We start from the raw sequence: 18,701 nt of genomic DNA, 5'->3' as shown, positions 1-18,701 counted from the left end.
CCAACCGCCGGGTCCCCGCCGTCTCGGCAAAGTGTCGCAGAGTCGCCAGCCGCCCAGGAGCGCGCTGCCCGCCCAGTCCCTGAGTCTCCGGGTCCACCCAGGCCATGGCCAGCGAGGAGCTGGCGAGCAAGCTGCAGCGGCGACTGCAGTGGGAGGAAGGGGACAGCGGGCTCCAGCCGGCGCCCGGAGCCGCCCCAGCCGCCGAGCCCCAACCGCAGCCGCCCGCCTGGGCGCCCACCGCCAGAGCCGACGCCGAGCTGAGCGCGCAGCTGAACCGACGGCTGGACATCAACGAGGGCGCGGCGCGGCCCCGCCGCTGCAGGGTCTTCCACCCCTACTCGGAGTTCCCGGAGTTCAGCCGCCGCCTCATCAAGGACCTGGAGAGCATGTTCAAACTGTGAGCGCTCGCGCCGTGCGCCCCTGGGGACCCGGGGACCCGGGGACCCGGAGCCCCGGAGGGAGGGGCGGGGGAGGTGGGGCGGTCTCTCGGAGTCCCGAGCCCCGTTTGGGGTAGGACGGAGGGGGCCAGTGCAGCGGTTTCTGTATCATTTAACCCTAACGCCCCCAAGATCCCGCACGCCCCGAGCGATCCCGGCGCGGTGGTGCTGGGTGATCCAGCCGGGCTGGGACACCGAGGGCAGGAGCCGCGGCTCTCCCTAACCTAGCTCACAAGTTCCGCTCGGGCAACCGAGCCCGAATCCTGGGCTCAGGGGTCCAGACGGCGGGTCCCGCCCCCTCCGCCTCCTGGCTCGGAGATTTTGCCCAGCACGCAACTTCTAGGAAACCGAGACGCGCTGCGCCTCACCTGCCAACTTTATCTCCCGAGGGAGAAATTAGCCTTCTTTGTCCTTTATCTTTTAAAAACAAAGGAGGAAACTTATCCTTGGCTGCTGCGCGGGGTTTGCTGTACCCGCGGAGACAGAGAACTGGGGGTTTGTTAAACTTCGCAGAAGATCAGTACGTTCCGGGAGCGAGAGCGTTTGGGGAGCCTCCTGGGGGCGTCGCCTTGGCCGTGTTCCCTCTTCTTGCCTCTTGGGCAGGAGGCGCCCGTAGGAACCGGACACGGCAGCTGGCAACTGGTCCGACGTGGGTTCATTCCAGTCGTGCCCCTCGGGGGAGCCCCAACCCCGGGCGATGGAGGCAGCGTTGCCTGGTGGCCTGTACTGGTAGTCGGCCTTGTAGCCTGGCAGCTCCTTGGGCCTCAGTTTCTTCATCTGGAGAGTGGGGAGAAAAAAATCATCCTGCCTTTTAAGGCCAGAAAGTATTTTGCACACCATAAGCTCCCAACTGAGCTATTAATATTTGTTGGAGAATTTCGCCAAGACCGGGAAATGCCTGGGGGGATCGGAGGCCGCCGGCCAGGTCTTGCTTGGGGCGTTTTTAAAAAGCGCTTGGAATGTGTTTGTCCTACCCGCGGAGGTTCTATTTAAAGGCGCTGTGGCCGGCACTGTGTGGCGGGAGCCTGAGCCCCTTCCTGAGGCCGGACTGCGTCCAGCTCCAGCCTCGGCACCGAGGTCGGCAGATTGGTACCCGGAGCCACCGCGTCTCCTCGGCTTCCTCGACACCCTAATTTCCCGGTCCCTCGCTTCCAGGCTGTTCTCTGTTGCTTCAGTCGTGTCCGACTCTGTGCGACCCCATAGACGGCAGCCCAACAGGCTCCCCTGTCCCTGGGATTCTCCAGGCAAGAACACTGGAGTGGGTTGCCGTTTCCTTCGCCAATGCATGAAAGTGAAAAGTGAAAGTGAAGTCGCTCAGTCGTGTCCGACTCTTAGCGACCCCATGGACTGCAGCGCACCAGGCTCCTCGGTCCATGGGATTTTCCAGACAAGAGTACAGGGGTGGGGTGCCATTGCCTTTTCCTGGAGTTAACACCTGGTGGGTGTAATTTGGGCCGTTAAGGAGCCCTGGGGCTTCCCAGGTGGCGCTAGTGGTAAAGAAGACATAGAAAAAAGAAAGCAAAGAGAAGTGTCTCTGTGGGACTCTTTGAGACCCCATAGACTGTAGCCTACCAGGCTCCTCCATCCATGGGATTTTCCAGGCAAAACTTCTGGAGTGGGTTGCGGTTTCCTTCTCCAGGAAAGAAGACATAAGAGATGCAGTCTGATCCTGGTGGGGAAGATCTCTGCAGGAGGGCATGGCAACCCACTCCAGTATTCTTGCCAGGAGAATCCCATGGACAGAGAGGAGCCTGGCGGGCTTTGGACCCTAGGATCGCACAGAGTCAGAGATGACTGAAGCGACTTAGCCCAGCAAGGAAAGCTGAGTCGAGGCGGAAGACTGACTGGGGCAGAGCCTGAAACGTGTGCGGTTTGTCAGCACCCCTTTGACTTATTTGGGGTTGTGCCTTTCCTGGAGTACTCTTCCCCGACTGACGGCTCCCAGGGCCCAGCGGTTCCTCCCAGTCCAGGCGGCTTTAGAGAGGGCATCGCAGGGACTGTCATCTTCCTCTTGCTTTGGGGTCATTCAGATTTCTTTCATTTATTTATTTGTATTATGTTTTTTCTGTAGAACAGTCTTGGAAAGGCTGTTTGTTTGTTGGCTGCCTAACAGTAATAAAGAGAGTCCACACAATCAGATGGCTGGATGGCATCGCCAACTCAATGGACATGAGTTTGAGCAAACTCTGGGAGTTGGTGATGGCCAGGGAGGCCTGGCTTGCTGCAGTCCATGGGGTCGCAAAGAATTGGACTGAACTGAACACAATCAGGGGGGCTTGGGAGATCAAGCAAGATGGCACCGATGAGGAAACAGATGCTGAAAGAAGGTCAAGCTAAAGGACAGGCAGTGTGCGCTCTAGGGTCCTGAAGAACTGGCAGCCTAGTCAAGTGTGGGACTTCTTTCTCCAGAGCTACTGGGTCAGTCACAAGTCTAGCTGGGGTTTTCTGCCACTTGCAACCAAAACTGGCAGAAACAAAAAGGGCATTAATGGGCTCAAGCAGTTAAGAAAACAGGGCTGGTGTCAGGTATGGCTGTATCTGGGAGCTCAAATGATGCCCTCAGAGGCTCATGTCTTTTTCTGAGCCAGCTTCCTCTCTGTGTGGTCCCCATTCTCAGGTGGCTTATCCCTGGGGGTGGCGGTGTGGCCACAGCAGCTCTAGTAAGTCCAGTGGGAAGGGTAACCATAGCAAAGGCCTTATTGTGTGTGTGTCTTTTGTAGCTTTACTATTGTTTCTGGTTGGCTCTGAATCTATTACTGTGGCCAGAGGAATTCATTGCTCTGATTGGCTGGGCCTGAGCCACGTGGCCCACCCCTGCGGTGACTGGCAGAGGGCTTGGCAGTGGGACTTTTACTGAGGAAGCCGGTGTGTGCACTGTGGTAAAATCACCACCTTCCTGTGAGGGCCGGGTAGCTGCTGTGGCTGCCAGGGGCAGAGACCATTGTGAGAATCATGCTTTCCCTGATGGTGGTTTGGAAAAACCCTTCCCTCCCCCCCAAATCTAATGCTATACTGTAAGCCCTTCAGTCGTGTCCGACTCTGCAACCCCATGGACTGTAGCCCTCCAGGCTCCTCTGTCTGTGGAGTTCTCCAGGCAAGAATACTGGAGTGGGTTGCCATGCCCTTCTCCAGGGGAACTTCCCCACCCAGGGATTGAACCCAGGTCTCCAGCATTGGCAGGTGGGTTCTTTACCACTAGCATCATCTGGGAAACCCCCCTTAAATCTAGTATCAGGACCCAATTATCCATTTTGAGTTTGGAGAAGGTACAGACAGAGCCCCCCTCCCCCTCATTCCAGGGTCATTCGCTGTGATCGTGGGCAAGTTGCGTAACCACGTCTCGCTCTTCATCTGTAAAATGGGGGCAGCTGTTCCTTTCAAGTTTTTTTTAACTGAATTTTTAAAGTTTATTTTTGGCTGTGCTGGGTCTTTGTCGCTGCATGGCTTTTCTCTAGTTGTGGGGCCTGGACTTTCCACCGCCGTGGCTTCTCTTGTTGTGCAGCACTGGCTCTAGGGCATCGGGGCTTTAGTAGTTTCGGCACCCGGCTCCAGAGCACAGGCTTAGCAGTTCTGGCTCACCGGCTTAGTTGCCACATGTGGGATCTTCCCAGATCAGGGATAGAGCCCACGTCTCCTGCATTGGCAGGCAGATTCTTTCCCACTGAGCCCCCCCGGAAAGCCCTCTTTCAAGGGTTTGGTGAGAACTGAGTGAGAGGAGTGGGTGACAAGCGCCAAGTCAGCCTGAGACATGAAACAGGGGCGTTCTGTTGAAAGCCGTTCCCCAGCTTTGGCTCCAAGCCCCATGTCCATGTCCAAAACCCTCCCCACGCTGCCACCCACATGGGCACAAACAGGGACTCCTTGGCCCTGGCCCCTGTGAGCGTCCACCTGAGCGTGATGGGGTCCCCCCCTCAGGGGTTCCTGCCCAGTTTTTCCCCTGGGAGGCAGCTGAACTCTTGCTCCCCCGACCCCACCAGGGTCAGGAGCTCCCAGCCAGGGAGAGTTTGTCACCTGGAACCCTCTGATTCAGCTCTGCCCTTCAGTCCTCATCCCCTTCCTACCCGCAAGGCTGCTTTGGGGCCTGGCATCTGGGGATTTGCCACCTGCTGGCCTGGCACTGCCACCTTCCTGTAGGTGCCCTTTGCAGTTGATGAGGTCCTTGATCCCAGCTTTGCTCACAGCTCAGCCCAGCTTTCCTGCTGGCCCTCTTTCATGTTTCCCTCTTCCTGCTGTCCTACATGACTTTAAAAAACAAACCAAAAACTGCATGACTTAAAAAAAAACACTACATCTAGGTAAGTCCTCTTGAAAACCTCACTGTTGCTCACAGCCCCCTTCACATCCAGTCACTCCTGCACTGAACCTCTTCTGCAGCTGCTTTCTGAGGGCTGGGCAAGGAAAGCACTTCGTGGGGGTCTTCCAGGTACCTATGCCTCCTAGGCATGCCCACCCCTCTCCGATCCTCTCCCTGCCCTGTGAGTGTGTTGCTATGGTGTCACCTTATCCAGCCAGCAGCTGGTGATTGCCACGTGTCTGCTCCACCTGAAGCATACCTCACTGTTGTTGTTTTTCAGCCACTAAGTCATGTCTGACTCTTTGTGACCCCAGGCACTGAAGCATGCTAGGCCTCCCTGTCCTCCACAATCTCCTGGAGCTTACTCAGACTCGTGTCCATTGAGTCAGTGATGCCATCCAACCATCTGATGCTCTGTCGTCCCCTTCTCCTCCCACCTTCAATCTTGCCCAGCATCAGGGTATTCTCCAATGAGCCGGCTCTTTGCACCAGGTGGCCAAAGTACTGGAGCTTCAGCTTCAGCATCAGACCTTCCAATGAATATTCAGGATTGCTTTCCTTTAGGATTGACTGGTTTGAACTCCTTGCAGTCCAAGGGACTCTCAAGAGTCTTCTCTAGCACCACAATTCGAAAGCATCAGTTCTTTGGCGCGTAACCTTCTTTGTGGTCCAATTCTCACATCCATACATGACTACTGGAAAAATACCTCTTCCTCCCTTTTTCTACTTCCTTTGCTTTTTATGCTTAAACTGAAAAAAAAAAATCGTGTGAAAAATCTCAAAGAACACATAACACGTTAACTTGTTTTCCGTGCTTTCCATGTTTTATCCATTGCAGAAGCAGTGTTGTGAGCCTGTTAAGAACATGAACTTGGAACCAGGCTCCCTGGGTTCAAACCAACTCTACCACTTGCTACTTCAAAGGTTACTTTAGGCAGGTTGCCAGAAGGCTCTGTGCCTCAGTCTCCCTTTCTGTCAGGTGGGGTAGAATGGCACTTGGCTTGTGAGATTATTGTGGGAATTAAATGAATTCATGTATGTGAAGCAGTTAGTGCAATGCTTGGCCCATGGTGAGGCCAGTAGGTTTGCGGCACTAATTTTCACGGCTGTAATTTGGGTGGATATGCAGATTCTGTTTTGTGCGTTTTGTTAAACAGTTTGTGAACACTTTGCAACGGCTGCTTTATCCTTTGAAGCCGATTTCTCCTGCAGCTTGAGCTATGGAGTGCGGACATGGACGTGGATGTGCATGGCCACTTGCTGGCTTATTGGCCCCTCTGGGACTGCACCCAGGGGGGTTGTTGAAGGGATTCACTCACTGCACTGCGGGGTAAGTGGATATGAGTCCTAAGGCTGCTGTAACAAGGACCACAAGCCGGTGCCTTAAAACAAGAGAGATGTGTTTTCTCACCATTCTGGCAGCTGGAAACTGAAGTCATGGCGTCAGCTGGGCCACGCTCCCTCTACAGGCTCTAGGGAAGAACGCTTTCATGCCTCTTCCAGCTTCTGGTGGTTGCCAACAATCCTTGGCATCCCGGGCTTATGGACACATCACTCCAGTCTCTGCCTTGAGAGCCGCATGGCCTTCTCCCCGTGTGTTGTCTTCGTGTGGCCTTCTTGTATAGACACCTGTCATTGGATTTAGGGCTCACCCGAATCCAGTGATTTCACCATCTAATTTTTTTTGGTTGTGCTGGTCTTCGTTGCTTTGGCCGGGCTTTCTCTCATTGTGGCGAGCAGTTCGCAGCCTCCTGATTGCCGTGGCTTCTCTTGGTGCAGAGCTCAGGCTCTAGGAACATGGGCTTCAGTAGTGCAGCACTCGGGCTGAGTAGTTGTGACTCCCAGGAGTTGCGGCCAGGCTCAGGGATGTGGGGGATCTTTGTCCCCCAATCAGGGACCAAACCCTTGCCCCTTGCAGTTGAAGTGCAGAGTCCTAACCATTGGACCGCCAGGGAATTCCACAGTATGGCTTCATCCTAACTCAATTTATCACGTCTGCAAAGATCCTACTAGCACAGAGGTCATGTTCTGCAGGTCTGGGTGGCTGTGAATTTTGAGGGGACCCCCTTCAGCTCATTACTGAGGGTGGGCAGAGGTGTCCAGTTGGTGTGCACCATGACTGTCCCGTCCTGGCCTCCTGGGAGAGTACAGTGGTGGGGAGGCCCTTCCAAGGAGCCTTCAGATTTAGGAACGTTCTGCCATTTAGGTGATTTAGGAATGTCTGAGAGGTAACCCAAGCCAGAATGATTCCTACCCCAACAGAAGGGGGATCAGATGGAGTTGCCGTCTAACTGCAAAAAAACAAACAAAACCAGCAGAAAAGCCCTACTTGTGCCAGGAGCGCACTTACTTTCAGCAAGAATTTCGTTTCTAATCAGTCTCTAGATCCAGATTGTGATGTCGCCTTTGAGTTCACCCAGAACCTGACTTGACCGGATCAGAGTAGGCCCATTCTTTGCGTCTGGGCCTCTACTCACATAGACATTGCAAAACGTGCTTTGATCTCTTTAATACTATTTAAAAGTATTTTGCCTAGGGATTTCTTACATTTTCAAGGTTTTAAAAACTCCTGGATTCTTGCCAGCCTGTGAACACAGTGGATCCTTGGAGTGGGGGTCATTTGTCTTTATATTGTTGGGACCTGGTGTGTTGTAGAAGAGAGAGAATTTTCTAATGAGTGCGGGAAGCCAGAGGCATCACCAGCCCGGCCAGAAAAAGTTCCCTTTCCATCTCCAAGCATGTTACTGGATAGCCTGGGCCCAGAGAATAGTGGCCTGATTTTAAAACGAAGAGGAAGAGGGCCCCGAAGAAACTGACTCTACAGAGTGTGTCCAGGGCTGTAATAGGAGCTGGTGGAGCGGTCAAGGTTAGACAGGAAATTTTAATTACCCTGCGCTTATCCAGAGGCCCCGTTCAAAGGGAGGTAATGAGGGGAACCACTTAAAGGCAGGACCCAAATACAGCATCTTAAAATGCAGCTGTGATGTTTTTGCAGCATACTAAAAGCTTGTGTTTCAATTCCCCACAGAGAGGGTGGGGAGAGGAGCGTTTGGCTATGGGAAAGTTGTCTTTTTATTCGGAATCCGAAACGATGATGTCATGGACACCCTGCCAGCACCCGACTCCCTGTCACCGCTGAACTCCAAAAAGGCGGGGCTGTCCTGGAATTCTTCATTTCTCGTCTCCCCCATCCCCAGTTGCTTTTTATCCTCTCTAGATTTTTCTCTGAGGGAAGGAGGAAGAGATGTGGAGATGGAGGGCTGAAATTTGCCAAAAGGGGTGAAAGGAGCCGAGTTAAGGTTTGCTAGGGAAGAGGGAGGGGAGGCAGCCCACCCACTCTTATCTGTATCTTTCCAGTGAATTGCCTTCTACCCAGAGAAAGGTGGGTGGAAATAACCGGACGTTAAGTGCTTCTTTTTCCTCCCGTAGAGAAAGGCAAGGGCTTCTGACTCTCCTGATTATGTCTTTGGTGCAGAGTGATCCACCTTGGAGTCGAAATTCCCTCACCTGCACTGGATTATGCCTGTTTGAGTGTTTTGGTTGAAGGTGGGGCAGGAGAACTCAGGGCTTGTGTGAATTCCTGGTGAGTGGTCAGCCAGAACCCAGCCAGGTCGGCTTCTGTTTGAGGCCTTGGTCTCTGGAAGAAAGATGCTGTAACTGGGAAGTATTTCTTACAGGGGTTTAAGCACTGGTTTTCTTTGCCCTGGTTGTGTGATGTGGGAGGAGCTGGAAGGAGGTGGCGCGATTTCTGGCGGTTTCATCTTTGCAGAGAGCTTCCTTCTTTTTATTCCTTGCTCCTCATCTCCTCTCAGGGACGTCTCCTCCACTCTCCTCATTACAGAGCATCCTGTTTTGTGAGAATTTGAGTGACTTATTAAAATTCTACATGAGGCAAAAATAAAAAGTCTTTTTCCCTTTCTCCCTTGCAAAATTAAGTGCCTGGTGTCAAAGCTTCAGGGCTTCCCTGACAGCTCAGCAGTAAAAGAATCTGCCTGCGATAAAGGAATCCGCCTGCCAATGCAGGAGACTCGGGTTCAAGCTCTAGATCGGGAAGACGCCCTGGAGGAGGAAATGGCAACCCACTCCAGTAGTCTTGTCTGGGAAATCCCATGGAGAGAGAAGACCTGGTGGGCTACAGTCTGTAGGGTCTCAAAGAGATACAACTGAGTGACTGAGCACGCTCAAAGCTTTAAGGTCCAGGGGCCTCTAACTGTATTTACACCCTTAGCCCTATAACACCTCCCTGCCCTAGTCTAACTAGTGAATAGAAGTACCTTCCTCCACTGGATTTGGGGAGTTTGGTGGACATGGGCTACGTCATGCGTGGTTTTATGGTACAGCTGACCCAGGGAATCTCTCAGGATGTGTTGCATGAATCAAATCTTTGGAGCTAGTGGATCCCAGGCCTGTCTTCTTGGGCAGAAATACTCAGTGGAGGAGCCCAGCCCTCACGCTGGATTTTTGCACAGCTCACTATTAGCTGCCTGCTTCAAGGATAGCTGTGTATCATATGCACTCTAGCAGGCTCACCCGTACCTAGAGGCATGCTCACTCACGCTCTCTCACACACAGCTTTGGCCTCATCATAGAGTCCTCTTGGAACAAACCTCTGCCTTCCCCCCTGCTTCTGTGTCCCCTGAGCGTTGATGACTGAAGGGCACCCCGGTGCTAAGTCAGATGCTCCTTGGAAGGCCTGTGTACAGGGGGACCTGAGTTACTGGAATGTGGACTGTGCCATTCTGCAGTCCCGACGTGTACTCAGTGGCCCCAAGACACAGACCTGCGGCTCCCTGGTAAATCCTTCCTAGGTTCCCAGGCTGCCTGGACCTTCTGTGACCCTCCCTCAGTGCTCCCACCCCTGGGCTCCCGTGACCAGCACTGTCTGTGCGTTTGCTGATGCCTGCTCCTGTGGAGTGGTAATAATGGTGATAATGATGAATCTCTTTCTCACCTCCTGTCATGACCTATTCATTCATTCAGCTTTCTCATTCATTCAGCAAAGCACATGCCAGGTACTGGGGTTGTACAGATTGATCTGGAGGGGTTCTGCCCTTGAGACGCTCAACAAACTTTGAACAGTGGGATGGATTGACCACAATACTGCTTGACAGGGAAGGATTCAAATCCCAGGAAAGCCGTCCACCACTCATGTACAAGACACCCCATGTAGCCTAGCAGACCCTGGGGGATGTTGCATTCAGGAGGGCGGTCGTGGTCTTTCTGGACACAGCCAGGGAGGAGCAGCCAGCCAGGACTGGGAAGGGATTCGGGCCCGTGATGGATCTGAAGGCCTCTTGGAGCCAGAGGATGGGGGCTGAGAGCTTGAAGTCTGGTGGGGACCTGCTCGACCTTAGGGGGCAGAAGGTGGGCAATGAAGTGGCAGTGAAAGACACAGTGTAGAGAAGAGAGAACTTTCTCATGGTTGGAGTTGTGGAGCGATGGAAGGAATGATCTCAAAGGTGGTAAGCCCCTTGGTCGGGAGTTCCAATGGAAGATGGGTAGTCTGTCTTTATGGAGTGAGAGGTTTGCAGTAGGGAAGGGTTGGAAAGTTCCTGGGAGGCTAGGTGGTGGGCTAGATGACCTTTAAGGTTCCTTCTGGGCCAGGGTTGGGCCAGCTTGGTCTGTAAAGAGCGAGATGGTAAATATATTTGACCTTGTGGGGTCCCTAGAGCCACTCGGCCACTGTGATAGACAGTAGCAGCAGAGAGTGCGTCCAGGAACCTAAACTCAGCAGCATGGCTGCATCCAGAGAAAACTTGGTGAGCGGGGTTTGCCTGCAGGCCGTGGTGTGCCAGCCCCTGTTGAAGGCAGTTGTTTTGGAAACTTCTGAATCCTGAGCCCTGTGAGTCTTTGGTGGTCTCGTTCATCCCCTCTTTCATTTCTTGGCCTTTCTCCCTGCCTGTGGCCTGGGGTTTCACTGGCTGGGGCAGACCTCAAGCCCCCATGGGAAAGGGAGCCAGAAGTGGATGTGGACGGGAGAGTGAGCCTGGAACCCGGGACCCAGAGTCACTTCTGGAAGATTGTTGCTGGACCAGAAGCAACAGGTCTGTCTGCTTCTCTTGCCAACTTGGAGGACCGGGCAGCTGGGAGCCCTCAGAAGGGCTGCCTTGGTGTTCCTTCCTCTGAGAGGTGGCCCAAGGTGTGTTTGAGCCGGGCTGTGGTCGGGGAGGACTTAGGGACTTCCCTAGTGGTCCAGTGGTTAGGACTCTGCCCGTCCACTGCAGGCGGCACAGGTTCAATTCCTGGTCAGGGAACCAAGATCCCACAAGCTGAATGGTACAGCTAAAAAAAGAGAGAGAGAGGGAGCTTAGAAACTCCAGATGAAAAGGAAAGTGCAAGCTAACTTGGTTGCACAAAGTTGCACCATGGGGCCTTGGGTGTCTGCCTCCTTGAGCCCCGTGGTTAGAGGAGGCATTCTTCATCTCAGGTTTTTAGACCAGCACCCCCTACCCCCTGCCATGCTCCTTTGTTATCTTTATCATCTCTGATTTCTTCCTCTTTTAGGAGGTCTCCAGATGGAGAGGCGGGAGTGCTTGGGGCCAGCACCCTCTTTGATGGGCGTCTCCTTACACTAATGGCTCTTGCGCCCTTTGAAAGTGTGGCTGTCTGATGTTGTCTTGCTGGTGGCCCTTCTTTGTGGGGAGGCCTTTGTGCAAGTCGTGGGTGGGTTGCTGTGTGTGTCTGGGGGTGTCCAGACCTGGTCTTGCTTTCTTTCAGTCTCAGCCTGGCGGCTCTGTATGTTGCTAAACGAAAGTCAGTTCTTTGATTTTTGGAAGCGAGGGCTGGGTGGTCTGTCCCCGCACAAGGCTGCCTCTAGTTGACAATACATCCTCGCACTCTGCCAGCTTGGGTCAGGTTTGCAGGAAGTTCAGGACTTAGAAACTCTCATGTGCCCAAGGCTGGCCCTGCCGCCCCTTCCTGGTGAGAATGGCAAGGGACCCCAGGGCTGTGATTGATCCCAGCCCTGGGGTATCAGCTCCTGGGGATCCCCTGGCCCCACCTGGCACTGCTCCCTGAACTCTGTGCCTGGGACGGTGGACCCCTGCCATCTGTCCTCTACCAACAAGGTCTGGCTGAGGACAAGCCCAACCCTGCGCCCTCGGGGACCTGGTGAGCTCTGTCCCAGCCTTGGCGAGGTGCCGGCCCTGATCCTGTGCAGCTCTGTCTGTCTCGGCCTTGGTGACAGGGTCTCTGTCCCCTCCCTAAAGGACGCGTGCTCCCCGCACCCCTTCCTGCAAGAGCCAACTGTAGGAAATCTACACTCTGATTGATTCTTACCCATCAGAGCCACTGCTAGCAGAGCACCTGCTGTTCTGTGCAGCACTGTTGTTAGCGTTTGTACATCGTCAGCACGAGGAGGTGGGTGCTTTCAGCATCCCTCAGTTTACAGATGGGGAAGCTGAGGCACAGAGAAACTAGATGACTTGCCCAACATGGCACTTTGCATAAGTGGCGGAGCTGGGGTTTGAACCCAGGTGGCCCGTGTTCTTGTCCCCTGTGCCACCGAGTCTCAACCATCCTTTTAAAAAAAAAAAAATTGTTTTTGGCTGTTCTGGGTCTTTCTTGCTTCCCAGGTAGCCTTAGTGGTCAAGAATCTGCCTGCCAGTACAGGCAACACAGAGATGTGGGTTCAGTCCCTGGATCGGGAAGGTCCCCTGGAGAGGGGTCTTCCTTGCTCCGCTCGGGCTTTCTCCAGCGGTGGTGAGCAGGGGCTGCTCTTCGTTGCTGTGTGCAAGGTGCTCATTGCGGTGGCTTCTCTTGCTGCGGAGCACAGGCTCCAGGCGTGAGGGCTTCAGTGGTTGTGCGGCACAGGCTTAGTGGCTCTTCAGCATGTGCGACCTCCCTGGACCAGGAACAGAAGCCTTGTCCCCTGCTTCGGCAGGTGGATTCTTTACCATTTGGCAGCTTGAATTGGGGCTTCTCTGGTGGCTCAGCTGGTAAAAAAAAAATCCACCTGCAATGTGGGAGACCTGGGTTCTATCCCTGGGTTGATAAGATCCCCTGGAGAAAGGAGAGGCTACCCACTCCAGTATTCTGGCCTGGAGAATTCCATGGACTGTTACGGTCCACTGGGTGGCAAAGAGTTGGACACGACTGAGCGACTTCCACGTCACTTCACTTCTACACCACTGGACCACCAGGGAAGCCCTCAGCCATCCTCGACACCCTCCCCTGCACAGCCAGGCGGGGCCCTGCATGGCAGGCCTCCTGACCTCGAGGTCTCGAGAGACCACCCACTCCCAGCCTGGGACTGCTACCTCCTATGTGGCCTCCCCTGATCCATCCTACATGCCAGAGCCCAGATCTCATTATCTTGCTTCCCTCTTGAGAAGCCCTATGGGTTGGGGACAGCCTACAACATTTGGTGGCTCCCTATTGCCTGTGGAACACAGTCCAGACTTCTCAGGATGACCCTTAAGGCCAGTCACGGCTGGCTACTGCATTCTTCTCTCTTGCTGGTTGCCCCAGCCGGGCCCCCCTCCCGCTGGGCTGTTGGTCCCCAACCTTCCCCCACCCCTCATCCACCAACCCCCATCTCCAGTCTGTTTCTATTGATTCTTAGGAGGCTCCCCTCTCCCTCCATAGTGTTTATCCTGGTAAAGCAGGCTCAGCTCTTTTTTTTTTTTTTTTAATATTTATTTTCGGCTCTTTGTTCCAAGGCATAGGCTCCTCTCTAGTTGAGGCTCACAGACTCAGTAGCTGCACAGCAGGTGGGATCTTAGTTCCTATACCAGGAACCACCAGGGAAGTCCCCAGCCCTTTATGGCTGAGCATGGCTGACTTCTTTCTCCAATCCCCAGGGCTGGACCCCAGGCCAGGCCGGTGGAGGGGGGAGCCTTGACCTCTGTGGAGAGATCTGAGCTCTGTTCTGGAGCTGTCCCTAGGCTCTAAATACGGCCGCAGGGGAGCTTCCCAGCCCCCAGGGATGTCAGGAGTGGGAGCCTTCCCTGTGGTGGTGCAGGGCCCTCTGGCAGTGCCGCCAACCACAGGCCGCATGGACTCAGATGGGCCTGTAAGTGAGACATGGAACAAGGAAAGTGACCACCTTCTCAGGTTGTCCCTGAGATCGCGTGACCACTCGGTGTGCAGTGGCAGCCTTAATTAGGTCACTCCTAGGTTGCAGCCCCAGGTTCTTTCCACTGAGGGACTGCAGGTCTGGGCCCCCAGCTGGGCTGCTGGATTTAGGGCGGTGCCAGCCCAGAGGGAGAGCCTGGGGGAGGAGCCGCTGCCTGGGAAGTGGTGGGTGGAGGCGGAGGCTCTGAGGACCCAGAGGTTGCCAGCCTGGTTGTCTTCCTTTCTGTTAGGAGGGACCGCTAAGTCGCCCACGGTCCACTTCCTCTAGGCCCGTGGTCCCTGGCCTCGCCCTCCCTCAGGGCCTCCCCCTCCGTCAGGGCCTCCCCCTGGCCAATGTCCCTCCCTGACTCAAGGGCTTGAGAGTCAAGGGAGTTTGCATCACTGCCAGGGCTGCCCCAGGCCTGACCGGGTCCGGATGTAGAAACCCCTAGGTTTGGGGTCACCCATCTCCCAAGATCCACAGGACTCCTGGGAATTCCCAGGACAACTAGGTTTCCAGGGGCCCCCTTGGGCCCAGTTTCCCAGCCCACCATGGCTTTTACGGGAGCTGTTGGGAGCCAAGGGCATCCCTGGTGGCTCAGCTGATAAAGAATCCACCTGCAATGTGGGAGACCTGGGTTCCATCCCTGGGTTGGGAAGATCCCCTGGAGAAGGGAAAGGCTTTACCCACTCCAGTATTATGGCCTGAAGAATTCCATGGACTATATAATCCAAGGGGCCACTCAGACACAACTGAGCGACTTTCAATTTTTTTCACTTTTTTGGAAACCAAGGGGAGGCGCCCCATTGTTACAGGAAAGAACCTACCCTACTCATTTCCACACCCCGCTGACCAGGAGTGTCCTTGTGGCCTCCACGGCCTCCATCAGGGAGTACCCACGACAGGTGTCCCCTGGGACACCCTTTCTTCTCACCCTCCTTTCTGGATGAATAGCCTGGTGGTTCTCAATTCCCAGGCCTACTTACTCTGTTCCTGTTCCCACACTGAGTCCCCAGCCGCCTGTACTTATCCAAACCCAGCAAAGGTGTTCCAATTTCAAAAGGACAAAAGGGAGACCCCAGAATTACGGTCTTTCCCTTAATGAGACATTTCTCTTAATGAGCTAAAACTTAAAAAATAAAAAGGAGAGGGGGTGCCCTTGCTGATGAGCTGAGAGCTTATCTGCCTCCTGTGATCTTCGTGAGAAGGGAGTCACTCTGGGGCAGAACCCAGACAAAACCCAAACCAAGGACACATAGCCCAGAATATCACTGGGACCTTGAACCAGGGATGTCTGACACCAGAAACACACTCCCATCTCCTGCCATCCTCTGCCTTCCTCTGGAGGAGCCCACCCGGGCTCCTGTGGGCCCAACTATGCCCTGTTTCATTTGCCAGGTCAGAAGCTTTCCAGGGCTCATCCTCCCTACCTTGTCACTCGTGGCCAGAGGGTTCTTGGCACCTGGACCCTGCGTGTGGCTGAAGCACTTTGCAGTCCTGACCTGTTAACTGGTGTCACTGGCACGTTCCTCTTGGGGCTGAGGTGGGGGTGGTCACGGGGTGCCTGGCTTGGGGTGCTGGCATCAGTGAGAGAATTTGCGTGTAGCTAGAGCCTCCCAGTTTGAAGCCTTTTGCAGCCTGAGAGCATGGACTGGGGGAAGCCCAGCTCACCCTCGGTTCCCTCTCCTTCTGAATCCATGTTGAGGGTCCCTGGTGGAGGCAGTGCTCTCCCACTGCAGGCATTTGGGACAAAGCAGGTTTCCCTGCTTCTCTCAACACCCTAGGTAGCAGCAGCCTGACTCTGTATCCCCTCTGCTGTCTGGCGGGGCCCTGAGCTCACCGTGGGTGCTCTGTAGGGGTGGGGGTGGCGCCTCAGCTCTGCTCTGCCACCCTCCTTTTCATTATAAGCTTCCAGACACTGTGTATGGACCTATGGGGGGCTAGTCTCCTGCAGCCTGTCGAGGTGCGGCTGCTGTGGTTGTTAGTCACTTAATCGTGTCTGACACTTTGTGACCCCACAGAACAGCAGCGTGCTGGGCTCCTCTGTCCTCCGCTATCTCCCGGAGTTTGCTCAAACTCATGTCCATCGAGCACTATCTAACCAGCTCCTCCAGTGGCAGAGGATGAGATGGTAAATGTGCTGGCCTCTTTCCAGAAGAAGCAGGGTATCAGCCAGAGGTGCATTCCCACAGCACGGGCTGCGCACAGGACAGGGGAGGCTGGTGCTCACTTGACCCAGAGCCACTGCCACGCCACCTCCGCCCTCCCCACATCTCTCCATGATGGGTACTGTGTGCTCCCCCAGCCGCCTTAGTCTCCTCACTCCATGACCGCCCTCTCCCCACCCCCACCCCGCCATCCATCCTGCACACCGAGCTGAGAGTTCTTTTCTGAAGCACCTATCTGATGTCGCCTCTCTGCTTCATACTCTTTGGGGGTTGCCCCCATTCCCCCTTAGGAAGACACAGCTTTCCCAGATTGCCTGTGGGGCCGGACCCCCTGCCCACTTCTGAGACATCCTATCCCCTGTGGACCTTGCTGGGGACTGGGGCTCCCTCCCAGGGCTCTGCAGCCTTGCTGCTGTCAGACCCAGCTCTGCCTAAGCTCCGGCCGTATCACAGCTCAGCCGTCTGTACCTCTGCCTCCCCGCTGGGACCGGTCTCTGTGTTCTCTTTCATCTCTGGAGAGGCCCCAGGTAGACCCGAGCCAGGTGGTGACTGAGTGAATGGAGGCGGCCGGGGGCAGCCTGATTGGAAATCAGACTCTGGACTCAGGCTTTTGTGCTTAATTCCTCAGAGTCCCCCTTCCTCAGAGCCTGCGGACTCCTAGTTTGCCTGCAGTGGTAACACACTTGGAGACGGGCTTTCTCAGTCTGCAGTAAATCAGGAGGGAGAGGAGGAAGAAGGGAGGAAGAAGGGACAGATAATTTGAGAGCCGGGGGTACCGCACGAAAGACAGGAAACCAGGGCCTCCGAGAAGGGGCAGGCAGGGAGGCCTGGAGGAGGAACCCAGCCCTGTGACCTGGGGGAACCGACTCCTTGGAAAAGACCCTGATGCTGGGAAAGACAGAAGGCAGGAGGAGAAGGGGACAACAGAGGACGAGATGGTTGGATTGCATCACCGACTCGATGGACATGAGTTTAAGTAAATTCCGGGAGTTGGTGATGGACAGGGAGGCCTGGTGTGCTACAGTCCATGGGATTGCAAAGAGTCGGACGCTACTCGGTGAATGAAATGAACTGACCTGGGGGAGGGGGCTGAGCTCATCTGGGTAGACACTGTTGGGACACCCACAGGCCCTGGGAAAGGCCATATGCTTCGGGCATGGTCTGGTACAGTGCCCTTCTCCTACCTGAAAGAGCCTGCCAGCAGGGGGAACCTTGTGAAAACGCAGGTTCTGATTTAGCAGGTCTGGGGAGGGACAGGAAATTCTGCGTCTTAGACAATCCTGGGCCGCTGGTCCAGGGACCACACTTTGAGTGGCCAGAGCCTGCCTGTCTGAAGAGGCAGCGCGTGATTCCCATACCAGGATTTTCTGGGGGAAAGCCGGGTGTTCCGAGCTCCTGGTGCCCTGAGGCCTAGGCACCCCTCCCCCAACATTAAGAGTAAAGCATTTTCTGGGGTGCTGCCATTTCCTGAGAACCCTCTACCCTCTGGGGATCCCCAGGGTGGTTTCTGATGGCAAGCCCCAAGCAGACAAAAGGCTGGCCCGCTTCTTTCTTCCTTGATAGCAGGATTATTCTGGGGAGGTGAAACCCAAGAAAACCCAGGGGCTCTGCACAGTGGAGCCCAGAGAGCAAGCCATTCATGGACCAGCACTGGGTGGACGCTGGAAACTGGCCCTGCCCCCTTGCCTCTCTCCCTTACTGGCAGGGCCTTTGGCAGGCTGAGACTTAGGGCTCATTTGGGCCCCTTTGGCCAGGCTGGGGGTTTTCCCAGGTCATAGGCCCAGTTTGGGGACCTCAGACCATCCTGCTTCATCCCACCCCGTTCCACCAGCCAGTGATGGCCCCAGTCAGAGTCAGGAAGCCTTCAAGTGAGGCCTTGGAGGGCAGATCTGATGCTGTCATCAGGACAGGCTGGGTGACAAGAGTTATTCTATAAGGGCTTCCTGGAAATTCAGCCCAAGGGGCCGCAGCAGGCTGTGGAGTGCAGTTTCTTCCAGAATGCCAATGGTATTGGATGCTGTTTGAGGCCAGTGGGTGTCGGTACCTCTTCAGCAGCAGCCCTGGAAGTTGTCTGCTTCCTCTTCATGGCTGCGGACAGGTCCTACTTTTAAATATAGCTCCCTCCCACCGCACACTTACCAGGTACAGGGGCCAGAGCTGGTGGGTTATCTTTTTTGGCCCCTCGACAGCTCTGCAAGGCACAGACAGCTCAGTGATAGTCTGCAGTGGGCTTGCTAGCCCGTCTCTCCCACATGAATGGCAAGGCTGGGACTGCACCCAGGCCTGTATCTGCAGGGCCATGTGCACCTCTGACAGGACTGGAATCTCCCCCCTCAGAGATCCTGGAGAATAGCAAGAGGAAGGGAATGTGGACCTTTCAAAGCAAAAGCAAGAGAAAAAGCTCACCAATCCAGAAGAGGGCTAGAAAGAAGCCCCAGGAGACAAACAAGGTTGGGGTGGGGCAGGGGGTGTCTTGGGACCATGAGTGGCTTTTCTTTTTAATATCCTAGACTGCCTTTAAGAGGGAAAATGTGGGTTAAAACTTAAATTATAGGGGGAAAAAAACTGGTGAATGGAGCTAAGATGTTGGTAGAGGAGGAGCCAAGGACTTAAGGGGATGCCAATAGGACTCAGCAGCGCGGCTCCTGTTATCTCTGCCAACGTCATCAGATACAAATTGTAAAACATCTAACTCTCGCAGTTAACTAGAGGTCTGTTTGTTGGAATATCATGTATGCCCTCTATCA

General features: G+C 54.8%; 1 protein-coding gene across 1 annotated transcript in view; it reads left to right on the top strand.

The window, feature by feature from the left end:
• The first annotated feature begins 28 nt into the window (after positions 1-28).
• Positions 29-18,701, top strand: part of EFHD1 (EF-hand domain family member D1) — a 44,197-nt gene continuing 25,524 nt past the window's right edge. The window contains exon 1 of the mRNA XM_027967533.2: positions 29-397. Within this exon, the coding sequence (XP_027823334.2) occupies positions 105-397 (293 nt within the window). The 5' untranslated portion in view covers positions 29-104. The remainder of the gene's footprint in view (positions 398-18,701) is intronic.

The sequence above is a fragment of the Ovis aries genome, chromosome 1 (assembly GCF_016772045.2).
Source record: "Ovis aries strain OAR_USU_Benz2616 breed Rambouillet chromosome 1, ARS-UI_Ramb_v3.0, whole genome shotgun sequence".
NCBI lineage: Eukaryota > Metazoa > Chordata > Mammalia > Artiodactyla > Bovidae > Ovis > Ovis aries.
Note: the sequence above shows the minus strand (reverse complement) of the source record. Positions and strands in the feature narration are given on the sequence as shown.